The sequence below is a fragment of the Esox lucius genome, chromosome 6 (genome assembly GCF_011004845.1).
Source record: "Esox lucius isolate fEsoLuc1 chromosome 6, fEsoLuc1.pri, whole genome shotgun sequence".
Taxonomy (NCBI): Eukaryota; Metazoa; Chordata; class Actinopteri; order Esociformes; family Esocidae; genus Esox; species Esox lucius.
In genome coordinates this window covers 6,140,468-6,163,503 of record NC_047574.1, presented here as the reverse complement: position 1 = coordinate 6,163,503, position 23,036 = coordinate 6,140,468, and the positions used below count along the sequence as shown (strand labels likewise).

The 23,036-nt window shown below is 44.7% G+C and overlaps 1 protein-coding gene across 1 annotated transcript in view; it reads right to left on the bottom strand.

Annotated features, from left to right (window-relative positions):
* Positions 1-23,036, bottom strand: part of LOC105009603 (disintegrin and metalloproteinase domain-containing protein 12) — a 101,307-nt gene that overhangs the window by 49,607 nt on the left and 28,664 nt on the right. The window contains exons 4-6 of the mRNA XM_029120274.2: positions 11,617-11,695; positions 2,629-2,705; positions 1,005-1,203 (exon numbers count right to left, since the gene is read on the bottom strand). Of these exons, the coding sequence (XP_028976107.2) occupies positions 1,005-1,203; positions 2,629-2,705; positions 11,617-11,695 (355 nt within the window). The remainder of the gene's footprint in view (positions 1-1,004; positions 1,204-2,628; positions 2,706-11,616; positions 11,696-23,036) is intronic.

Here is a 23,036-nt window from a genome sequence, read left to right as displayed (position 1 = left end):
TCTATGTTGCTGTTGTATGCAGATCCTCCAGCCCCCATTCCCAAACCCCCAACACCACCTACTTCCACCTCCACATGTCTGCCCTTTCATGGTTGGACATCCAGGAGCCTCTCTGGTTATCAGAAAGAATCTCTACCCCCTTCTGCTGAGGTCGAGACAGCAGTTTGTTCCTACCACTGAGGGATACCAGGCCGTGTGTGTCCGTGTGTGAGTGTGTGTGTGTGTGTGCGTGAGCGTGGGCAGTTTGATCAGATGATACGTGGACGATCACCCTCAGTCCCTCCTGATGGATGTTCATTGTCAGTGTAGAGTGGATGTAATTTACACAACAGGGGTTTTACAAAACTACAAACCTTCTTGTGATAAAGGGAGTTCCTCTGAAATCCGAACTTCATACGAAACGTTCATGCTTAAGGCAGATGTGTCTCTTAAGGAGGCGTTTATGTACCCAGCAAGATCAGTTAGATAACATGAAAAGAGGAATAATTCAAAACATGGTTTCCTCATCTCTCTCCACTTACCCACGTCTACAATACAAAGTACCTCTTAGGTGAATGGAAATGTTTTCCTTATGGGTTCATCAAGATCCCTGACACACCAGAAGGATGACTTTGAACTCAACCAAGTCTCATGAGCAAAACGTTCTATTATAACAATTCTTTCATAATATTGCCTATATTTCCCCATGCTATACTGGTGTTTACAGTTAAAATGGTATTTCCACTGCCCCCATTGAATAACATGTTATATAACCCTTTTGGTTCCAAGTAGAACCCTCATCAAAGAGGTATGTAAATAGAACACAAAAGGGTTCTGCCTGGAACCAAAAAAGGTTCTACCTTGGCTGAAAAATCTTTTATCATATGCAGACAAAAAAACATAAGAATTCTCTCCTCTCTCCATGTCATCCTTTCAGAAAACCCATTCAATGAGTAAGCCAGAGGATCCTATCCTGTGATCTTCTACTTCAGTAGATTTTTTTATTTCACAGGCACACTGCTTACCCGGGTGTTGAAGACCCGGAAGGGGCTGTCTGATTGGCTGTGGTTGTCTCCAGGAGGCCACGATATGTTGAAATCATGACCACAGGTCCCAGAGGTGAGTTTGATTTGTTCTGCTCTGTAGATCCTGTGGAGAGATCCAGCAGAGGGATCTGCCGGTGGCTCCAAAATAAACGATTCATTTTCAAGTGAGATGAAGCCCCTGCAATACAATATGAATATTGATTAAAATAAATAATTCAAGCACCAATCAATAAATTAACCAATGATTAGGAAGAAGACAAAGAAGGCAATGACTGCCATTACAGCTCTCTACAGAATGCTGGGATATGGATGTTATTATTACCATAACGACTTCATTTGGAATTTGGGCTTTGGGGAAGCACTTGAGTTAGAGCAGTTTGCCAAAAAAGTGGCACTGTTATTGGTGGAAACAAATCATACAGCCGACATTTTGCTTAATAAGTAATAAAGTAATGTCCAGGATGGCTTCTCCTTCTCAGTCCGCCGACGACGAGTCTCTTGTTTCTCACAGTCAACTTTTCTCACAGTAAAAAGTGTCCACTGTGATTTAAAGTGACATCTTCACCCACTGAGAACAGCCAAAACACTTTTTTAGCAACCTTGCACAACATTCACAACCACATAAACTTAACATTAAAACCCCCAAAGCCTGACTATTGCGGCCAACGAAAACCAAGATCAATTTGTCTTGGCCACAACCAGGCGGCGTAACTTCTCAGGCTAAACCCTTTTCATCTGACTAGCCTGAGACAGGTTGTAGTGAGGCAGGAAAATGTCCGTCCTGAAAAACAAGTCCAAAATGGCACCCTATTCCCAATTTGGAGCACTATTTAAGACCAGAGCCCATGGCACTTTCCCTCTGGTTTCAGGGAACGGACCTACTGTCACAGGGCCAGGACAAGCAGAGTCCACTTATAAATGACTCTGGTCAAAAAGAGTGAACTACACACCTACAGAAAAGACGCTTCCAGAAAGGCTCCCAAAAGGGTTCTTTACAGAGGGATATGGTTCTACAAAGAAATAGTTTGGCACTGAAGAACCCTCTTTAGGATACAAAGGTTCTTTGTAAGTTTTGTTCTAACCTTTAGCATTCTTAGAACCATTTTTGGAAGAAAGACTTCTTTGATTGATTGTTTTTTGGGTCACCAGATTTCTGCATAGTACCATACACCTTATTTTCTTATTGCTGGGTGATCTTTAGAATTGTTGGTTTGCATGTCTTTTATTGGTTGAATCTTTTTCATGTGTCACTCCCTCTCCCTAGGCCTGCTGCCCTTTTCATCATCCTGAACCATGCTAATACAAGGAGTATTGCTAGCATTACTATTATAGCGTTACTACAATCCTTACGACTGAAATGAAGTGTTCCCTTACAAGGACACAACAAGTCCTCTGGAAGGTTCTACAAGACTAGGGAGCGGGGTTTACAGGTGACTCCTATCACTCCTGAGAAGGAGAAGACTTTTGGCATAATGTAGAAACAGCATTCCAGATGTTGTCCAGTCTGCAATAGCGGAATCATTACTTGAAGCCAGTCTGTACAACGCTAAATGGTTGACACACTAACACAGGACCACACACGCACACACATACACACACACACCTGAGACCAGAGCAGGTACTGAGGATGACATCAGAATGGACATGCCCCTGAACCTCTCCATGGTAGTAGCAGTTCACCTGAAAACAGAGGAACAAATAGTAACACTTTATGATTATTTTTTTTACATCCATTCTAATAAATTGCTGAATATTTATTGTGATAAAGCGTTAACTATTCTAACTTTTACATTTGCATTATTGTTCTTGAGGAGGTCATCTGCATCTGTACATTTATACATAGTCTTTTAGAATTTTACAGGCACGCCCCTAATAAGCCATGCCTCTCCTCCACTGACCAGTTAAAGGTTCCTCCAAGAATGGGACTATGGATGGAAAGGAGCTGTTCAGGTTTCATCGAGTCACCACTAATTCTAGGAAATAGGAAGTGTTTGGTTTGGTGTAAAAGACACATTTCCAGTCCTGTGGTATGAATTGTGGTGACTTCCAGACCCCTCCCTCCTTCCCTTCAAGATTACTGCCATAGCAACACATGGTGGTCTCCTCTACTAGTGGTCTCTAAATATAGACCTGTGGGTATTGTACTGTACTTCAGTGAATTTTAGGGATGTCTTTATCCCTTTCCAAGGCAATGGTTCTTTACCTGTTGATTCAGGATCACTCAGCTTCTCTTTCGACCATTCACTCCCTCAGTTGACCTCTCATTCCCTCAGTTGACCTCTCACTCCCTCAGTCGACCACTCACTCCCTCAATCGACCACTCCCTCCCTCAACTGACCACTCCCTTCCCTCAGTTGACCACTCCCTCCCTCAGTTGACCACTCCATCCCTCAGTCGACCACTCCCTCCCCTCAGTTCACCTCTCACTCCCTCAGTTAACCTCTCACTCCCTCAGTCGACCACTCCCTCTTTCAACTGACCACTCCCTCCCCTCAGTTGACCACTCCCTCCCTCAGTCGACCACTCCATCCCTCAGTCAACCACTCCCTCCCCTCAGTTCACCTCTCACTCCCTCAGTTGACCTCTCACTCCCTCAGTCGACCACTCCCTCCTTCAACTGACCACTCCCTCCCCTCAGTTGACTTCTCACTCCCTCAGTCGACCACTCCCTCCCTCAGTTGACCTCTCACTCCCTCAGTTGACCTCTCACTCCCTCAGCTGACCACTCACTCCCTCAGTCGACCACTCCCTCCTTCAACTGACCGCTCCCTCCCCTCAGTTGACCTCTCACTCCCTCAGTCGACCACTCCCTCCCTCAACTGACCACTCCCTCCCCTCAGCTGACCACTCACTCCCTCAGCTGACCACTCACTCCCTCAGTTGACCTCTCACTCCCTCAGTTGACCTCTCACTCCCTCAGCTGACCACTCACTCCCTCAGTTGACCTCTCACTCCCTCAGCTGACCACTCACTCCCTCAGTTGACCTCTCACTCCCTCAGCTGACCACTCACTCCCTCAGTTGACCTCTCACTCCCTCAGCTGACCACTCAGTCACACACACAACTCTACCCTTCTCCCTCCCACCACTCTGTTCACAGAACTTTCTGGGTTTACCGGGTTACTCTGTATGGACACACACAGTGGACGACTGAGCCCGGCCCACGCTTTCACATCAACTTACAGGTCAGATCTGTCAGCGAGAGAAAGGTTAACGGTGTGCATGGGAAAGTCTTTGAGATTTTCATGGAAGACAGACTTATCTCTTCTCTGTCCAGACCTTTTACTGTGAGACTTTACTCTTCTCTGTCCAGACCTTTTACTGTGAGACTTTACTCTTCTCTGTCCAGACCTTTTACTGTGAGACTTTACTCTTCTCTGTCCAGACCTTTTACTGTGAGACTTTACTCTTCTCTGTCCAGACCTTTTACTGTGAAACTTAACTAATCTCTATCCAGACCTTTTACTCTGAGACATTACTCTTCTCTGACCATTGTTTAACTGTAAATAGGTTTTCTACCCTATATTTGTCACTGCTTTTGTGTAAGTAGGCCTGTCTTATTCTTCTGGCAAGAATAGTGACCAGAATTTCCCTGCACAGCATTACGCCCCCCCCAGCCCCGACAGGTCTGGTGTGTAAGTGGACGTGAAGGCGTGGGCCGGGAGCAGTCCTGGCCTGAGCTTGTACACACAGAGTAACCCTGACACGTCAGCTCCATCCCAAATAACGCCCTACTCCCTCCGCACAGTACGCCCCTTTCAAAGCCACGTGGCCTGGGCAGAGAGAGCGCACTCTTTTACAGGAACGGTCGTCCGTTTGGGACACGCCCATCCAGTTGTATGAAAACAGGACGAGCCATGGCATTAAATATGGATAATGCGTGTAGCTTAGAGAAGCAGGGCCAGATTTAGTACAGAACACTGCATTAATGCTATGACCTCATGTTTCACGGGTGGACTCCTGGGGGTGCCGTGTCTGAGGGCGGCACACATGCGGACAGATTGTGTCCAGGGTTTTCTGCCGACCCTGGTTCATATGGCTATTAGCATTACTGAGAATATATATATATATATATATATATATAAAGTTTGGACATACAAGTGGGCGCGTCCAAATCTTTGACTGTGTCTGTGTATATATATATATATATATATATACGCTGATCAGCCATAACATTATGACCAACTGCCTAATATAGCCTAGGTCCCCCTTTTGCTGCATAAACAGCCTGTCGAGGCATGGACTCCACAAGAGGTTAGCAGCAGATCCTTTAAGTCCTGTAAGTTGCAAGTGAGGTGGGGCCTCCATGGATCGGACCTGTTTGTCCAGCAGATCCCACAGATGGTTGATTGGACTGAGATCTGGGTAATTTGGAAGTCAACACCTTAAACTCATTGTTGTGTTCCTCAAATCATTCCTGAAAATGTTTTGCTTTGTGGCAGGGGAGCATTATCCTGCTGAAAGAGGCCAATGCCATCAGGGAATACCATTGCCATGAAAGGGTGCACATGGTCTGCAACAATGCCTAGGTAGGTGGTACGTGTCAAAGTAACATCCACATGAATGGCAGGACCCAAGGTTTCTCAGCAGAACATTGCCCAAAGCATCACACTGCCTCCACCAGCTTGCCTCCTTCCCATAGTGCATCCTGGTAACATGTGTTCTCCAGGTAAACGACACACACGCACCTGGCCATCCACATGATTCATCAGACCAGGCCACCTTCTTCCATCGCTCTGTGGTCCAGTTCTGATGCTCACATGCCACGTGCATTATGACCCTGTCGCCAGTTCACCGCTTTTACTTCCTTGGACCACTTTTGATAGGTACTGACCACTGCAGAACACCCCAGAAAGGCAGCAGTTTGGAACAGAAGGGTTAAATTAAGAGACCACTGCAAATTGAACACTTCTGTTCCTCTCTCAAAACTTTCCTTATCTACTTTTTAGGAAAATAAAGAAAAAGGTGCCGTGGTTTCTTAATTTTTCCCCTCACTGTATACATATACAGTGGATATAAAAAGTCTACACACCCGTGTTAAAATGCCAGGTGCTTGTGATGTAAAAGAATTAGACAAAGATGAATCATGTCAGAACTTCTTCCACCTTTAATGTGACCTATAACGTGAACAATTCAATTGAAAAACAAACTGAAATCTTAATAATTTAACCTGGTTGCATAAGTGTGCACACACTCAAACTAATACTTTGTTGAATACTTTTTTGATTTGACTACAACACTAATAAAATCAATTTGAGTAGGAGTCTATTAGCAGGGAACATCTTGACATGGCAGTATTTGCCCACTCTTCTTTGTAAAAGCGCTCCAAATCTGTCAGATTGTGAGGATCTGTCAGATTGCCTGTGTTAAAAAAAGTATAATACTACAACAGCCCTCTTCAGATCACCCCACAGATGTTCAACTGGAGTCAGGTCTGGGCTCTGGCTCGGCCATTCCAAAACGTTAATCTTCTTCTGGTGAAGCCATGCTTTTGTGGATTTGGATGTGTGCTTTGGGTCGTTGTCATGCTGAAAGGTGAACTTCAACATCAGCTTTCTAACGGACGCCTGAAGGTTTTGCACCAAAATTGCCTGGTATTTGGAACAGTTCATAATTCCCTCCACCCAGACTAAGGCCTCGGTTCCAGCTGAAGAAAAACAGCCCCAAAGCATGATGCTGCCACCACCATGCTTCAGTGTGGGTATAATGTTCTTTGGGTGACGTGCAGTGTTGTTTTTGCAGCAAACATACCTTTTGGAATTATGGCCAGAAAGTTCAACCTTGGTTTCAACAGACCATAACACATTTTCCCACATGCTTTTGGGAGACTTGATGTTTGTTTTTGCAAACTTCAGCTGGGCTTGGATGTTTTGGGCAGGTGTATAATTACTTCTATTTAACATGAGTTTGAATGTGATTGGTTAATTCTGAACACAGCCACATCCCCAGTTATAAGAAGGTGTGCACACTTACTGTATGCAACCAGGTTATTGTAAGGTTTTTATTTTTCATTTTTCTTTTCTTTGTCTCATTCTTTTACATCACAAAAACCTGGTATTTTCACAGGGCTGTGTAGACTTTTTATATCCACTGTATATATATACATATACATATCATGTGCGTCTTTTGATCATATCAATGCAAATTGTTTTAAAAAGGTCCCCAAAGCCAAACATAATCCACAGGGCTTTCTATTGGAGCAGCACTGGAAGTGTATCTTGACACTAAACAAAGTTAGCTAGCCAGTCAATGTACCGGCTTGTCTCAGCCTTGGTTTCTCTACAATGTATGGTGCTTTATTCCAACGAATAGCAACGCCTGGAGACTCTCATAACAGACTGCCTTAAAAAACTGACACATTAAAGGGGAGGACAGAGTACTGAAGGAGCTTGTAATAACTTAGGTCCCTCCTCCGCTTATCACTCCTTTTCTCCCACACCACTTCTCCCTCCTTCCCCCGATTCATTACTACCTTTTGCCTTCCCTCTTTGTCCCTCTCCCATTCATCACTCCATTTCTCTTTCCACCTCTGTCTCCCCCATTCATCACCTGTTTTCTCCTTCCTTCCCTCTCTTTTCATCCCTTCATCTCACTCCCACCCTCGACATCTTCTTCACTCCCCAACTCGAAAAACCTCTGACATACCAGCCTGTCTCGCCTAAACCTTCCAGATCTCCAGACTCAGTCCCGGGCCAAGACTTTTGTTTCCCTGATCCAGCCTCCCTCCCCCCCTCTGTTCAGACAGCCTCCTCCATCCTTCCAGATAGGCCAGTGCATTCTCAATGGATCAGTCCTAATACTGACCGGGACGCTTCCTCAGTCCTGTGAAGGGCTAAACCAAGTTGTAATCACCCTACTGGACCTCCAGTTGTTCCATGTGTTTGATCTGATTTAACTGATACACCTGATTAAACTGGTTAACTAACCATCACGCCCTTGAATGGGTCAAGGTCATCCTGAATTTAAAGTAATCCAGGCACTTTCACTGCAAACCCACCGCAAATCCACTGCAGCCCACTGCAGCTTACCACAACCCACCGCAATTTAAACTAATACAGGCACTTTCCACGTCTGGACAAATGCAACTGCAGCTCACCGCAAACTACCGTAATCCTCCCTATACCTACACTGTATCCTCCTCCATCCTCCCTAGACCTGGACTGTATCCTCCTCCATCCTCCCCAGACCTGGACTGTATCCTCCTCCATCCACTCTAGCCCTGGACTGTATCCTCCTCCATCCTCCCTAGACCTGGACTGTATCCTCCTCCATCCACTCTAGACCTGGACTGTATCCTCCTCCATCCTCCCTAGACCTGGACTGTATCCTCCTCCATCCTCCTCCATCCTCTCTAGACCTGGACTGTATCCTCCTCCATCCACTCTAGACCTGGACTGTATCCTCCTCCATCCTCCCTAGACCTGGACTGTATCCTCCTCCATCCTCCTCTATCCTCTCTAGACCTGGACTGTATCCTCCTCCATCCACTCTAGACCTGGACTGTATCCTCCTCCATCCTCCCTAGACCTGGACTGTATCCTCCTCCATCCACTCTAGACCTGGACTGTATCCTCCTCCATCTTCTCAGGACCTAAACTATTTAATGATTCCTCAACCTTTTGAATAACCAAATCCCTGAGTACTCTAAAGGGAAAATTAAAAGGAGTTTTGGGAAATAACTCATTGGCATTTTCCTTGAAGAAATGATCCAAATACCTCCAAATAATAAGGTTTACTTTAGACTGTGGCCTCCTCCTTTCCTCCCAGGACGGTGAATGAAGAAAAGACAGTCAGTCCAAAGCAAGAGTGGGACGCAAGAGGACCGGCAACAGCCAGGGAGAAGTGACGGGGGTCGGGGCCAGGAGGAGGTTTTTACCAACATCTCCTGGTAACAGTGAGGGGAGCGCATGAAAGTCTTTGTTCATGGGCTGAGGGATGAGGGAGGGATGATAGTCTTTGTTCGTGTTGCCCGGCCTAGCGCATACCCAGCGTGTGGACCAGGCTCTCGGTGGAGCGCTCCCACCCAGGCCCAGCCTGGTTCTGTCTAGTCCACTGGCCAAATTCAACTTCCCAATTGTGTTGTTTGCCGTGGAACATGTGGCTGGTGCTGAATGGGCCCATGACAAGGTTGCTGGGTTGAGTCTCATTAAAAACCGAGCTCAACTGTCAACAATACTGTATTTACATTGTATTCACGCAGAACGGTTGATGGACAGTTGTCTTTTTTTCCCCACAATGTGTGCAGGATGTACGGGTCCAGTTTAGCTCATTGGTTAGTAGCATGGCGCTTGAAACACCAGGGTTGTGGGTTCGATTCACATGGTGGGGTTGGTATGCCGATGAATTTATGCACTTAAAAATAAACGGTAAGTCGCTTTGGATAAGAACATCTGCTAAATGTGTCAAGGCAGACTTGTGTCAGATTTTATAGTGAAACATTTGACTGAACATCCATATGCCAGGAACACACTCCAGATGTTCTTTACCAGAGTTGCCTCTCCCTCTTCTCTGTCAGAACAGCCTCTCCTTCTCTTTTAGAGTATCCTCTTCCTCTTCTGTGTTTGAGCAGCCGCCTCTTCCTCTCTGTCAGAACAGTCTCTCCTTCTCTGTTAGAGCAGCCTCTCTCTACACAGTTAAAACAACCTCTCTCTCTACATTGTTAGAGCATCCTCTCCTTCTTTTCTATTAGAACATCCTTTCCTCTGTCAGAACAGCCTCTCCCTCTTCTCTGTCAGAACAGCCTCTCCCTCTTCTCTGTCAGAACAGCCTCTCCCTCTTCTCTGTCAGAACAGCCTCTCCCTCTTCTCTGTCAGAACAGCCTCTCCCTCTTCTCTGTCAGAACAGCCTCTCCCTCTACTCTGCCTCTTACCCTCCTTACCAGAGCAGTCCCTCTTTTCATTCACAAGTTGCCTAAATGTGAAACATTACCATATTATTTTACTGACTCAGACCAGACAAGGCCAGATCAGACTAGATCGGTCCGGACCAGATCGGACCAGATCAGACCAGATCAGTCCACACCAGACCTGACCTCTCACCTTCCTCCATTTTTAGTACTTAAAATCCAACGTTTCCCACAATAAATCTTTAAGTGGAACATGGTTTCAGGATGTCTCCGTCTTACACAGATGATTGCCCCTTCCACATGGCCTGACGGACAGTAGTTCTTATTCAGAACACAGCACCATGCACAGGCACCATGCACAGGCACCATGCACAGGCACCATGCACAGGCACCATGCTGACGGTCCTGTTCTCCTAAGGGAGCTAAGAGGGGAGTCCAGTATGTCATGGGGAGTTTTAGTTTGAAGTCAAAGACGGTGGGGTCAGTATTGGCCATGGACGGTTGGGACTGATAGGCAGATTTGATGCAACGGTGGAAATCCATCATCAGCGCAAATCCAAACAACATTCTCCTTTTAGTTAGTTTGGCCTTACAAAGGCTGGCCTGAGCTCATTGAAAATAGTCCAGTTATAAAGACCTTGTGCTTTCTTCACCTGAACCAAGTATGATAGACTGATATGTTTACAAACACTGATTAAACTGCTGAGGATATAGTCAATAATGAGTAAAGTGTGTTTCTTTATACACTGAACTCAAGTTGAGAAACAATTTAACATTTTTTTCATCTACACAAAGGAAAAAGGGTAAAAATTATTCAGCTTCTCGTTGTAGGATCATACTTGTTTATTTCAAAGGAAAATCCTAATATAGTTTGAAGCAGAACACGATTTAAAAAATGCTGAACGAATACACTATTTCCTGAGGTTTTACAGTTTGTAGTGCAACTTTGACCCCAGTTTGTCTGTTTCATCAAATATTAATCTGCGGTTATAAAAACACCATGCAAGAAAATAAAGCTTTCGGCACCTACAGTTGCATATTTCATAAAACACACAGGTCACAGACAGTCACATAACAAAATATACGATGTACCTTGGGGAATTGGCAGTATGTTTCTGACCTTGGCAAAAACTATAGTCTACTTCTGCCAACACAAAGCTATTTTTAACTGTATGCTACTCCCTCATTGGTTTTAGGTGGTTTCAGGAAGGATAATACACAAATATCATTATTTCCAATAGTCAATTTTCTCCTTCATGGCGGCAGAACATCCCAGATTCTATCAAGTTCAGAGGTTCAACCAGAGGTGTTGAAGAAACAGCTTTCTTATTTCTAGAGACAGAATTGACAACAGCAACGTTAACACACGTTAAAAACAACAGGTTCCTGGAGGATCATTTAGGGGTTCTTTAAGTTGAAACTCTGGTGGAATTCCTACAACTTCTTTGTTGAACCCTTTAAAAAACACATTAAAGGGTTCCTCAAATAGTACAGTGTACGAGTTCCAACATAGTTCCTACGGGAACCTTTTCTTTTTACAGTACAGGTACACAGTTTCTACTAGTATTATATTTCACTTGATTCAGAGTATCAGTGGAACTTCAGTGTTTTTTCTACAGTCCATTTTCTCCTTAAGGGAGATATATAAACCTCACCATGGCAGGTTCAAGAGTTCAACAAGAGGTCTCCCACATCCAGGTAAGCACTTTTATACTCAGAGGAAATAGCAGGTACATTTAACACGTACCGTACAGTTGTCAGATCCGTTGACCACACTGCCATCTTCCAGGAAGTGCTGTTCCGTGTAGTGACTTGCAAACAGCCCGCTAGATGAAACACAAGAAAAGTGCAAGAGTTAAAAGGAGCCGTCTTAAAGGCTACTGGCTCAAAAATCCTCAGTCAGAAAGGGTAGCAGATTTTACAAACAGTGTCATTGAAGGTTAACTCTGAAAAAGTCCAAGTCATAAGGAGTGACCCTGAAAACCAAGCTCGACAAGTGGTTCCTCAGGGAATCCCAGACATGTTTTAAATGTTTTGTTACCCTTCAAGTAGCTCACAAGGTTTATTATTCAAAGGGGCTGAAGGATAAGTGGAACTGAATGATCTGTGCTAGCCGTGGGGAACTTCCCAAACATGGAGACATTCAGTTCTACTCCAGGACCCAATGCTACTCCAGGACACAACACTGCTGCTCACCTTTTCCTCAGAACCAACAGCGTTGGGTCCTGGAGTAGAACTGAATGGGTTGTGAGGGAGGTTAGAGTAGACTAACTGTGAGCTCACAAAACAATGGGAACCCTGGTGAGTTCATTATTACGGTGTCAGTATGAGAGAGAGAATGTGAGTGGGTGAGCGTGTGTGTGTGTGTGTGTGTGAGAGAGACATCAGAGAAAGCCCCCTCCTGACCTCACAGCGAAGGCCTTTGAGACATTTGAGATGAAGTGACTGTCAGGTTGGATCCTGGTCTCTGGCCCAGTCAGCAGGACACATTATGTTTTTCCTGTTCCCTGTTTTGTTGAACAGCCATAAAGCTGGGAATGATCATTGGATAAAAGCGGAAGGCATCATCCTCTCCAGGATACAGAAATCTCAGAGCTGCTTGCAAAATCAACAACCAACATCCTTTTTCGAGGGCATGCACGGCGCACGGCGTTGACCAAACAACGCCGTGCACCTGCATTAAAAGGGAAATCCACTGCCTGACCCTGTTGATGTTGTTTCAGTCTCCCCAGATGTTCACAACTGACTGACTGACTGACTGACTGAATTTTACAAATCAAAACTTTGTGCCCAGAGAGTTCAACCAACCACAAACTGGTTATTCAATCCAAAAATAGAGTTGCGTTTGTATCAATTATTATGGCTTGTGTCCGATTTTTCAATCACACTGTTGGCGGGGAAGAGATGGTCTCGTTCAGTAGAGCCACTGGTCTCAACAATGCTACATTTCGGCCACGAAAACACAATAGCTGAGCGGACACATTTTCTCTGGCTTTGTAAAGACTACAGCCTGACGGGAGCCCCACTTCCTTGGCCAATTTGTCAAGTTTTCTATCCTTGGCAACTCACCAGCTAGCTTTATTTCAATACTGCGCAACAAAGACTGCTTCTACCATCAGATCTCACTAACATTCTCCACAGATACACGCAGCATTTCAGATAAAGCCATCTACTTCTGAAGTTTAAATTAGTCAGAGTTCACATCAGAAAGTAACACGCAGCATTTCAGATAAAGCCATCTATTTCTGAAGTTTAAATTAGTCTGAGTTTACGTCAGAAAGTAACAAAAACATTCTCACAAAGAATCCCCCACCCCCAACCCCCCCACCCCCACCCCCTCCACCCCCCCAAACACACACACACACACACACACAGCATCCCAATGAGCCTTGGTCCAAAGCAGTGCACCAAATAGAGAAAAGGGTACCCTATGGGATTAACCTCGAGTGTGTGAACTGAAAACCTTTACAGAGCAGATCAGACATGAAAGGAGGAAAATGAGGAGGGTGGTCTGCTGTACATCCACATTAAACCCTGAGTGGTGGTGCAATGATGCAAGTCTGCAGACTGAGTTACACACACATCCTCTGTTGCCGCTAGCTCCCTGTTCATCAATCAGGAGAGTGTGACGTGAGGTGAGGGGGAGGAGGGGTCACATCCCCCATTATTAAGGCATTACCCACAGGACAGGCTTCCTAGCCAGGGGCAGCCTGATTGACAGGGATATAGCTATGTGTGTGTATGTGTGTGTGTGTGTGTGTGTGTGTGAATAAGACAGAGAGAATGGAGGGGCACATCTCTATCAGATGCCTTATGTTACTACTCTCTCATGACAACATGGATGTAGGTTAGGAAGTGCTGACAATGCCTGTAATACACAGGAGTATTACACATAAGGACTGTTACACCTCAGGACTGTTATACATCAGGACTGTTAACTTTCAGGATTGTTACACCTCACAACTGTTATACATAAGGACTGTTAACTTTCAGGATTGTTACACCTCACAACTGTTATACATAAGGACTGTTAACTTTCAGGATTGTTACACATCAGGACTGTTATACATAAGGACTGTTACACAACAGAACTGTTACACAACAGAACTGTTATACATTTGGACTGTTACACATCAGAACTGTTATACATCAGGACTGTTACGCCTCAGAACTGTTACACCTTAGGACTGTTATACATCAGGACTGTTACACCTCAGAACTGTTTTACATCAGGACTGTTACACATCAGGACTGTTACGTATCATCAAGACTGTTACTCATTAAGGTCCTGGGCAGAGAGATAGTAGATTGGACTGTGACTGTTTGAGGGCTTGGCACAGGGACAGTAGATGTGGAGCCAGAGAAGACAGAGTAGAGGGTCCATGTGAAGCTTGTTTCAGCTTTAAAATGCCAAAGCTGTTTTCCTTCGACTGAGTTACGACTTGGGAATATTCTGGGAATGATTTGGACGTGTGATAAATACAACCCTGGATTTAATTTTTAATTTTATTGAGGATAACCCTACATCGGTTGGCCAAAGCACACTGCCTGTCAGCAATAATCACAGGATTTATTGCAAGCCTTACCTACATTAAATAGATTCTCACAATCGATGCCATAACAACATTTCCAGCAGTATAAAAGTTAACAACGAAATGCAGCAACACCAGTCAATTTACAGTGTATCTTCATGCACTGGAATGTTCCCAACTCTTTAGAACTATGAGGCGTTCTTAAGAAACTTCTAAAAATAAAAATGCCATCTAAAAGGAAAACGTAGCATGCAGTATGAATCATTTTGTTTTCTGTGGGGACGAAATGGTTCTGTTACCATAAGCGGTTCTCATACAGGAACAAAGGGACTTTTTTTCTAAGAATGTACCTGCAGCGATCTGTTATTATGAAAATAAATTCTGGTTAGATACTTTTGACAAGCATGAACTAATGCATCAACACCAGTCAAGGCTGGCTCATGAAATGTTCAGAAAACATAACATCCCACGCTGCGATCTCTCGTCGGGGTTAATGATCAATCCCAGGTCAATGCTGTCTGTCGTTTTTCATGTCCTTCATGTTCCTTGTGCGTGTGAGAAGCTCAAGTGATGATGTAAATGACTGGGGTTCACTCTGTGTCTTCACCTCGATTACCACACCAAGGATCAATAAGTCTCTGTGATTCATCAATCAATACCAAACGAGATGGAGGCCATTAGCTGGCCTACAGTCTGGGAACTATAAAAAGGTCTAGGGCACGTCAAACATTTAACATGTCAATGTGGAGTGTCCAGCGGCTTTTAAATGCTAATAACGCTGTGCTAAGGATTTGATATTCTCCTCTCAGACTTGGCGGTTTGGGCGAACTGGGATTTGTCAGTCTGTTTCTCCTGGCTGTGGAGGATGGCTTGCGTAATGAAGCCAAACACTCTTCCTTAATCACTGTACATTGGGGGTACGTCAAATCCTGTTTCTAAAGTGTACTTCTTCAAACCTGCTCCTCCCTCGAACATTGTGTGTAGGATTCCACCGAGTTCTATCACGCTGATTGGGCGGCTTGTGGAAACTGTAATGAGTGAAATCACATCAAACACAGCGTTCCTATTCAGTGGGAATCCACATAAAAAGTCTCTCACACAACTTTGGGAAAATGAGCTGGTAAAGTAAAAACTAGGTGTGTGAGAGGTATGGTGCAAGTGTGTTATGACAGACCCTGTATGGTTCTATGACATGCCCTTGTATGGTGTTATAACATGTCCTTGTATGGTGTTATAAAATGCCCTTGTATGGTGTTATAACAGGCCCTTGCATGGTGGTTTAACAAGCCCTTGTATGATGCTATAAAAGGCCTTTGTATGGAGACATAACAGGCCCTGGTATGATGCTATGGGGTTAAAATAGGCCATGTATGGTATTATAACAGGCCCTTGTATGGTGCTACGGAGTTATAACTGGCCCTGTATGGTGTTATAACAGACTCTTGTATGGTGGTACAGGGTTATAACAGGCCCTGTATGGTATTATAACAGGCCCTTGTATGGTGCTACAGGGTTATAACAGGCCCTGTATGGTATTATAACAGGCCCTTGTACGGTGCTACGGGGTTATAACAGGCCCTGTATGGTGTTATAACAGGCCCTTGTACGGTGCTGTTGGGTTATAACAGGCCCTGGATGCTGTTATAACAGGCCCTTGTACGGTGCTGTGGGGTTGTAACAGGCCCTGTATGGTGTTATAATAGGCCCTTGTACGATGCTATGGTGTTATAACAGGTCCTTGTACGTTGCTATGGGGTTATAACAGGCCCTGTATGGTGTTAATACAGGCCCTTGTACGGTGCTATGGGGTTATAACAGGCCCTGTATGGTGTTATAACATTCCCTTGTATTGTGCAATGAGGTAATGATAGCAATAAAGAAGTCAAGTAAAAAAGAATTCAATGAAATTATTTGTAACTACTTATAGAAAGTGCCAATGATATTGTCCGATACATTTTATAATGTCTTTGTGGAATAAGATAAGATTGAGTAAAAACTATAGATTTTTAGTTTTTTGTCCAACTAGACTTAATTTGGTTCAACAGTTTTAGAGACTAAGTGCAAGGGTGCCAATACTTCTGGTCATGACTTCATGACTAAGAACACAATCTTATTTTCATTTAAGACTTAATTCGTCTCGGTTTTAATCTAGCAGACTTCTGGTCTCTGGTCAGATACTTTAACCATTAAGACACCCTACAGAATTAACAGTACCATCTTCATTACTTCACTACCATTAATACAGGACTGATCAATACTTACTGTACCCCTAGTAACACCAGGTTACACCAAGATAACCCCCCAACTAGGAGGAAAACTATGTAAGGTTCAAGGATAACCAGTGAGAACAACCATACTCTCTGTGTCACCAGAGAGAGATGACAGTTAGGAAGGGAGGTTTAGTGAAAGACAGGGGAAGGGAGAGTGAGAAAGCAAGAGATATACTGTACAAGGAAAGGGAAAGAGAGAGAGAGATGGGAAGTGGGAGTGAGAGAGAGAGAGATGGGAAGTGGGAGTGAGAGAGAGAGGGGGAAGAGGGAGTGAGAGAGAGAGAGGGGGAAGAGGGAGTGAGGGACAAAAAGAGGGAAAGAGGGAGTGAGAGGGCGGGGGGAAAAGGGAGTGAGAGACAGAGAGAGGGGGAAGAGGTAGTGAGAGAGAGAGAGAGAGAGAGAAGGGGAAAAGGGAGTGAGAGGCAGGTCCCTCTTCTAAGTATCTTGATGTAATTAATAATGAATGCGTCAACATTTAGAGATATGATGAAACTAAAGTGGCTCTGTGGGGGGGTTAGGGGGTGTGGCCTGTGCACTCGCTTAATCTAATTGGGCCCCAGGATTGTTTTTGACATTTGCAAAAAAAATTGTATCCCCACTAGCTGTTACAGTCTTCCAGGGGTCCAAACATAATTATAACACTGGATCAAGATTCAACAGGAGGGAGGGACTAATGTCTTCCAGGGGTCCAAACATAATTAGAACACTGGATCAAGATTCAACAGGAGGGAGGGACTAATGATGAGGCAATGTTGTGGCAACGGTGTCGTTAGCGATTGTGTGAATAAAAGGCAAGATATCTGGCAAGATATCTGAGGATCTCACGGCCTGTTAAGATTCAGGCCATGCTTAAACTAAGCCATATTTTCAATGTCAAAATAGGCCTACGGTTATTTTTATCTTGAAAAAATGTATACTCAAGAAATTACTCAGGACTACCATCTGATTAAGTATTTGAATATTTCAATAAGCGTGCTCATTGCCAGTACCATGCACTAGGACAGACCTATGGGTAGCAGAAGGCCTTCTACAACGTTCTAGGGATGGAGACCTTATGACTGCAGTCGGTCTGGTGTGTAGAGTCAAAGAGGAACACGCACAGCCACCAATATTAAATGTTACAGCCTTGTTTCCAGGAGTTGTGGAAGAGGACAAATATGAGATCACTGTGAGCTACTGGCTCTGTTTGTGTGTGTGTGTGTGTGTGTGTGTGTGTGCGTGTGTGTGTGTGTACTCCAGTCTGGATTTTCTCTCTCTACAGCACAGCAGAATTCCCCTGGCTGGATGAGGGACTCACATCCCTCACTGAGCTTTTCAACACCAGAGTACTCAGACGATGAGACAGTCTAGCCAACAGGCCAGGAACGGACATAAAAACCGCTGAGATGTAGCAAGCCACGGAGGAAACCAAGAAGGAACCAAGAAAACTCCTCAAATCAATGTGTGTCAGAGCAGTCAGCTGCGCCAAACCCATGACAACGGCAGAAGTAGCAGGTAATCACTTCTGGGTGACAGTGCGGTTAGCTTCGTTGAACCCATGACAACAGCAGTAGTAGCAGGTAATCATGCCCAGGTGACTGTGCAGTCAGCCTTGTTGAACCCATGACAACGGCAGAAGTAGCAGGTAATCACTTCCGGCCTACAGTGTAGTCAGCCTCGTTGAACCCATGACAACTGCAGTAGTAGCAGGTAATCATGTCCAGGTGACTGTGCAGTCAGCCTTTTTGAACCCATGACAACGGCAGAAGTAGCAGGTAATCACTTCCGGGTGACAGTGTGGTCAGCCTCGTTGAATTCAGGCCTGTCTTGTTAAGAGGACTGACATCACTGTGTCTGTTTCAGAAAGACCCATCAGGCCACATCGGAAACGTCAACACTACCTTTATAGACTTTAATTCTAATTTGCTTATTCTTCGCTCTTAACCTTCTGGAATGCTAATTTATCATCTTAATGATGATTATGAATTAATAGCCTTGAATTTTAGCGACGTAACAACGTGAGACCATTCCCGATAAGAATTCTCACCTATGAAATGACCTTCTTTAACATACAAAACAGAGTCACAAAGTTTCCACTGATTGGCATTCAGGGTAACGTTTACGCCGCAGTACGGTATCAACAGACTGACTGACTGATCTGCTTGCCACAGACATCTCTGCCTCGGAAAAGCCATCAGAAATAAACAGCGTAGCACGGAGGCGTGTATTATCACTTAGCGACAGCTACAGGGGGAGAAGGTGACGCCGTCAAAATCTCCGTCCGCATTGGTCAAACTCTATATAAGACGGCGTAAATGAGGCCTCATGGTTCAGCGGCAAGGAATTGGCTGGAGACGAGGTCAAACCAATCAGAAATCTAATTATAATCATCAGTGGTGCACAATTACTGCAGCCACCTGGTGATTGATGAGACCATGTCATGCCAAGCAGAGTCAATACAGAGGTTGTCCAAAATGGCAGCCTGTTCCCTGTGTAGTGAACTACCTTTGACCAGGCCACTTAGGACCCCTGGTCAAAAGTAGTGCACTAAATAGTGAATAGGGTCCCATTTGTATGCAGAGTCATCTTTATTTGTGTGTGTGTGTGTGGGTGTGGGTGAAGCATGAGTCCACATTACACAGACTCAGATGATGGATTTGACCTCAAAATTGGAACGGCATGATTGGAAATTAGGAATGAAATGCAAAGCTAATCTGTAATGAAATCAATGAATAACTCAGATTGAAGACGACAAATGTATGCAAGCGTGCACACACTCCCCTGTGCATATTTTAAAGGGACTATACCTAATTTTCTCACGTCCTGTGGAAGGCATTCTAAACCAACTCTACATTCCGCTTGCAAGTTTTACATTTCCTTCTGGTCGAAAGGCTTAGAAAATCTATTGGGATTCGCTTGACCAACAGAAATCCCACATTTTAGGACATGCTTTTGGTGAGAAGATGGTGTGACACACTGTCATTCCACCATTACTGCAAACGTATGATGTATATTTTTTTCATATTAAAATGCAAACATTCTGCATGCTACAGTGCAAACATTCACAGCCTGCTCATGTGAAAATGTGAAGAAGAAACAAAACACCTCATCAATAGTAGTAAAAGGTGATAGGCATGTGAGAAAACACATTATCAACATCGAACCAACTACCTCTGACAACAAAAAAACGTGTGATGGCGGTGGAACCACACGTCTCCTCAGAAGCTGCCAGGTCGACGATGTGTTCATATGGCCTTTCCAACATGGAGATTCTTTTGACTTGAGCGTGTACGATACATAACGGGTCAGGTTTTACACTGTGCCAGCGTGCCAGATTGCAATAGGCAGGACCTGCACTTGACTTTAACTTAAAACGTGTCCTTAGAGGTAACAGAGAGAATATCTGGGGTCACTGGCACCCTGCTGGACATGCTGTTACTTGTGACTGAGACCTCCTCAACCACAGCATTTGTGTGTGCAATGTTCTTTGCTATATGTCATTTCCTTTAACTTTTTTTATTTCCTTTTGCTTACAAAATGTTTCCCATGCCAATACAGAGAGAAAGAGAGGGAGAGAGACAGACAGAGAGAGGGAGTAAGCAAGAAAGAGAAGAGACACAAAAGAGAAAGATCAGAGAGAAAGAGTGAATAGAGTCCAGTAATGTTTCTTTCATTATGGTCGTCCTGTGATCCTGAGTGTTGTAGTTGTTGTTGTTGTTACCGGCCCCTCTAACCCCCATGTGATTCTCCCAGGCCGGTTCACTGTGTGACATCACTCCTTCCATGGAATCTCCAACCTCAAGACACATCGTAAACGGGGAAGTGTCTATGACATAGACCTCTCCGCACTTCAAGTGCTGGTTACACACATAGACACACACACACTGGTGTTGGTGACATAGTCCTCTCTGCACATCCGAAGCTGATCACATATGCTCACCGTCAGGTCATACTGAGGTAACACGAACATTGCTAATGATGTCATCTTTATAGCTTATGATGTCATCCCTCTCATGGGTCAGTGGTGGAAAGTATTATCCAATCCCAAGTTCTAAATCAAAGGCTTCTTGAACGCTTGGAACTCTATAGAGTCAAAAGACGGTTCAGTCAGAAGATGCTTTGGAGTTCGATCAAGCCAGCTGCTAACACTTAAAAACACCAATAACCATGGTTACGAAAACTCATAGTGTCATTATAGAGTTTGCATAAATGATCACGACGTTACGAAATTACAATTACATCGTATGTGTTTGAGTGTGCCCAATTCAAATTGTGAGCCAATGAGATGATTTCAAATGTGAGAGGTCCGAAATAACAAGGTTAACAAACACAGCCTCCATGATATACACACTCTATACCTCTGGATGACGTTAGAGAATGGCTATGAAAATACAAGGCATTCATTGACTTTGTATTGTTGGTTTAGTGTAGTAGATTTGACAAGACAAAAAATTGGTGTACGAGAACCCTCGTTGGTTACTCACCAAATAACCCTAATTAGCAGGGGGTGGGAGTTATTTAAATTCCCTGAAGTCAGTGTTACTGTATATGTATACAGACTGATGAGACAATACATTTGATTTGACTACAACGTAACTAAAACCTAAGTTCACTGCTTACCGTTTTTTCATCTCAAATACGAAATGGGCCCTGACCCATGCTTTAAGAAACACTGCTCTAGTTTACTGTAAATCTTCCTCTCAACAGAAAACTCCATTGGCTATCTGATCAGTAACCAGTAAACCAGCAAGGAAACCAGTAAAGAAACCGCTGGTTGGCAGACATGGCCCTTGCAAAGCCAGGGTGGTGAGTTTGATTCCCACGCGTCGGCCATACATGCACTCCCAATGGATAAAAGCGTTGGCTAAATAACTAAGTGAATCCCCCAGCCAATCAGAAAACAGCCCCATATGAACCTGGGGCTGTTTTCTAATTGGATAACCAAAAAAGAGAAGCTACAGGAACCTACAGGACAACCAACTAAGATCTCCTATTCAGGAGTCTTTGAATCAAATTGTTTTGTCTGGCATTTTGTTTTATTGGACAGCAAAGGGAGAACATTTGCTGAGAAGAGATCTTTCACTAAGAGGGCAGTAGGTCCGATTCAGACCCACACTACAGCAGAGCCTGTCCAGGACCACTGGGCCACCACTACTGGGCCACCCTACACTACTAGCCCTGGACCACTGGGCCACCACTACTGGGCCACCCTACACTACCAGCCCTGGACCACTGGGCCACCACTACTGGGCCACCCTACACTACCAGCCCTGGACCACTGGGCCACCACTACTGGGCCACCCTATACTACCAGCCCAGGAAAGTTCACATGCTTAAAGGCTCACTGGGAAACTAGTTGTTTATAACCATGAGACCTAGGAGGACACACACAGCAGTGGTTAAATGTTGGGATAAAATGAGAGCAGTTGTATAGCAGAAGGTCTAGGGTCATGCTTTTGCGATCCAATGGGGGTTTGAGGCTTTGAAATAATGTAACATTCAAAGTACACTGGGAAAATCATTCCATTTGTCAAAAACCCATTCTGGTTTGTCCCGGAGTCCAATTCATCGTCCCCCAGCATTTGTATTCACTGGGACCTCCCAGAGGAACTAACGAGCAACAAGGGAACTTCAAGCAATCAAGCCTGCTATTATTTTAACACAATAAACACATTAGTAAAAAAGACTTAAATTAGAGGTTAAATTAATTCAGCCTGTTGACCAGTGGTCCACTGCCAATCTCTCTCCTGCTCCCCACGTCTGTACACACACACAGACACACACACACACTCCCAGAAACTGCATGCTTGGAGGGAAATTAAACAATTTAGGAAAATAATGTGAATGTCCCTCATCCCTCCCTCGCCCTGCCCTTACGACAATGGCCTTGACAAAGTGTTTCCATGTAAACAGGTAAAACATTATTTTTTAAGAAACACATTACAAGTCTTCCCGGAGACAGGAGAAAGTTAGTGACCCGCGACTTGTGACCCCGTGTTCTGCCAGGAGGTGATTGGCAGGTGTGGGGAGTGCAGGAAATATGGAGTGGGAAAGAAAGACAGAGGAAGGTCATGAGAAAATTCGAAAGGTGAAGAAAAACGAGAGGAGAGGGACAGAGGAAGTGGTGGAGGGAGAGGAGGGAGAGGACAGAGGAAGTGGTGGAGGGAGAGGAGGGAGAGGACAGAGGAAGTGGTGGAGGGAGAGGAGGGAGAGGACAGAGGAAGTGGTGGAGACGGTGGAGGGAGAGGAGGGAGAGGACAGAGGAAGTGGTGGAGACGGTGGAGGGAGAGGACAGAGGAAGTGGTGGAGACGGTGGAGGGAGAGGACAGAGGAAGTGGTGGAGACGGTGGAGGGAGAGGAGGGAGAGGACAGAGGAAGTGGTGGAG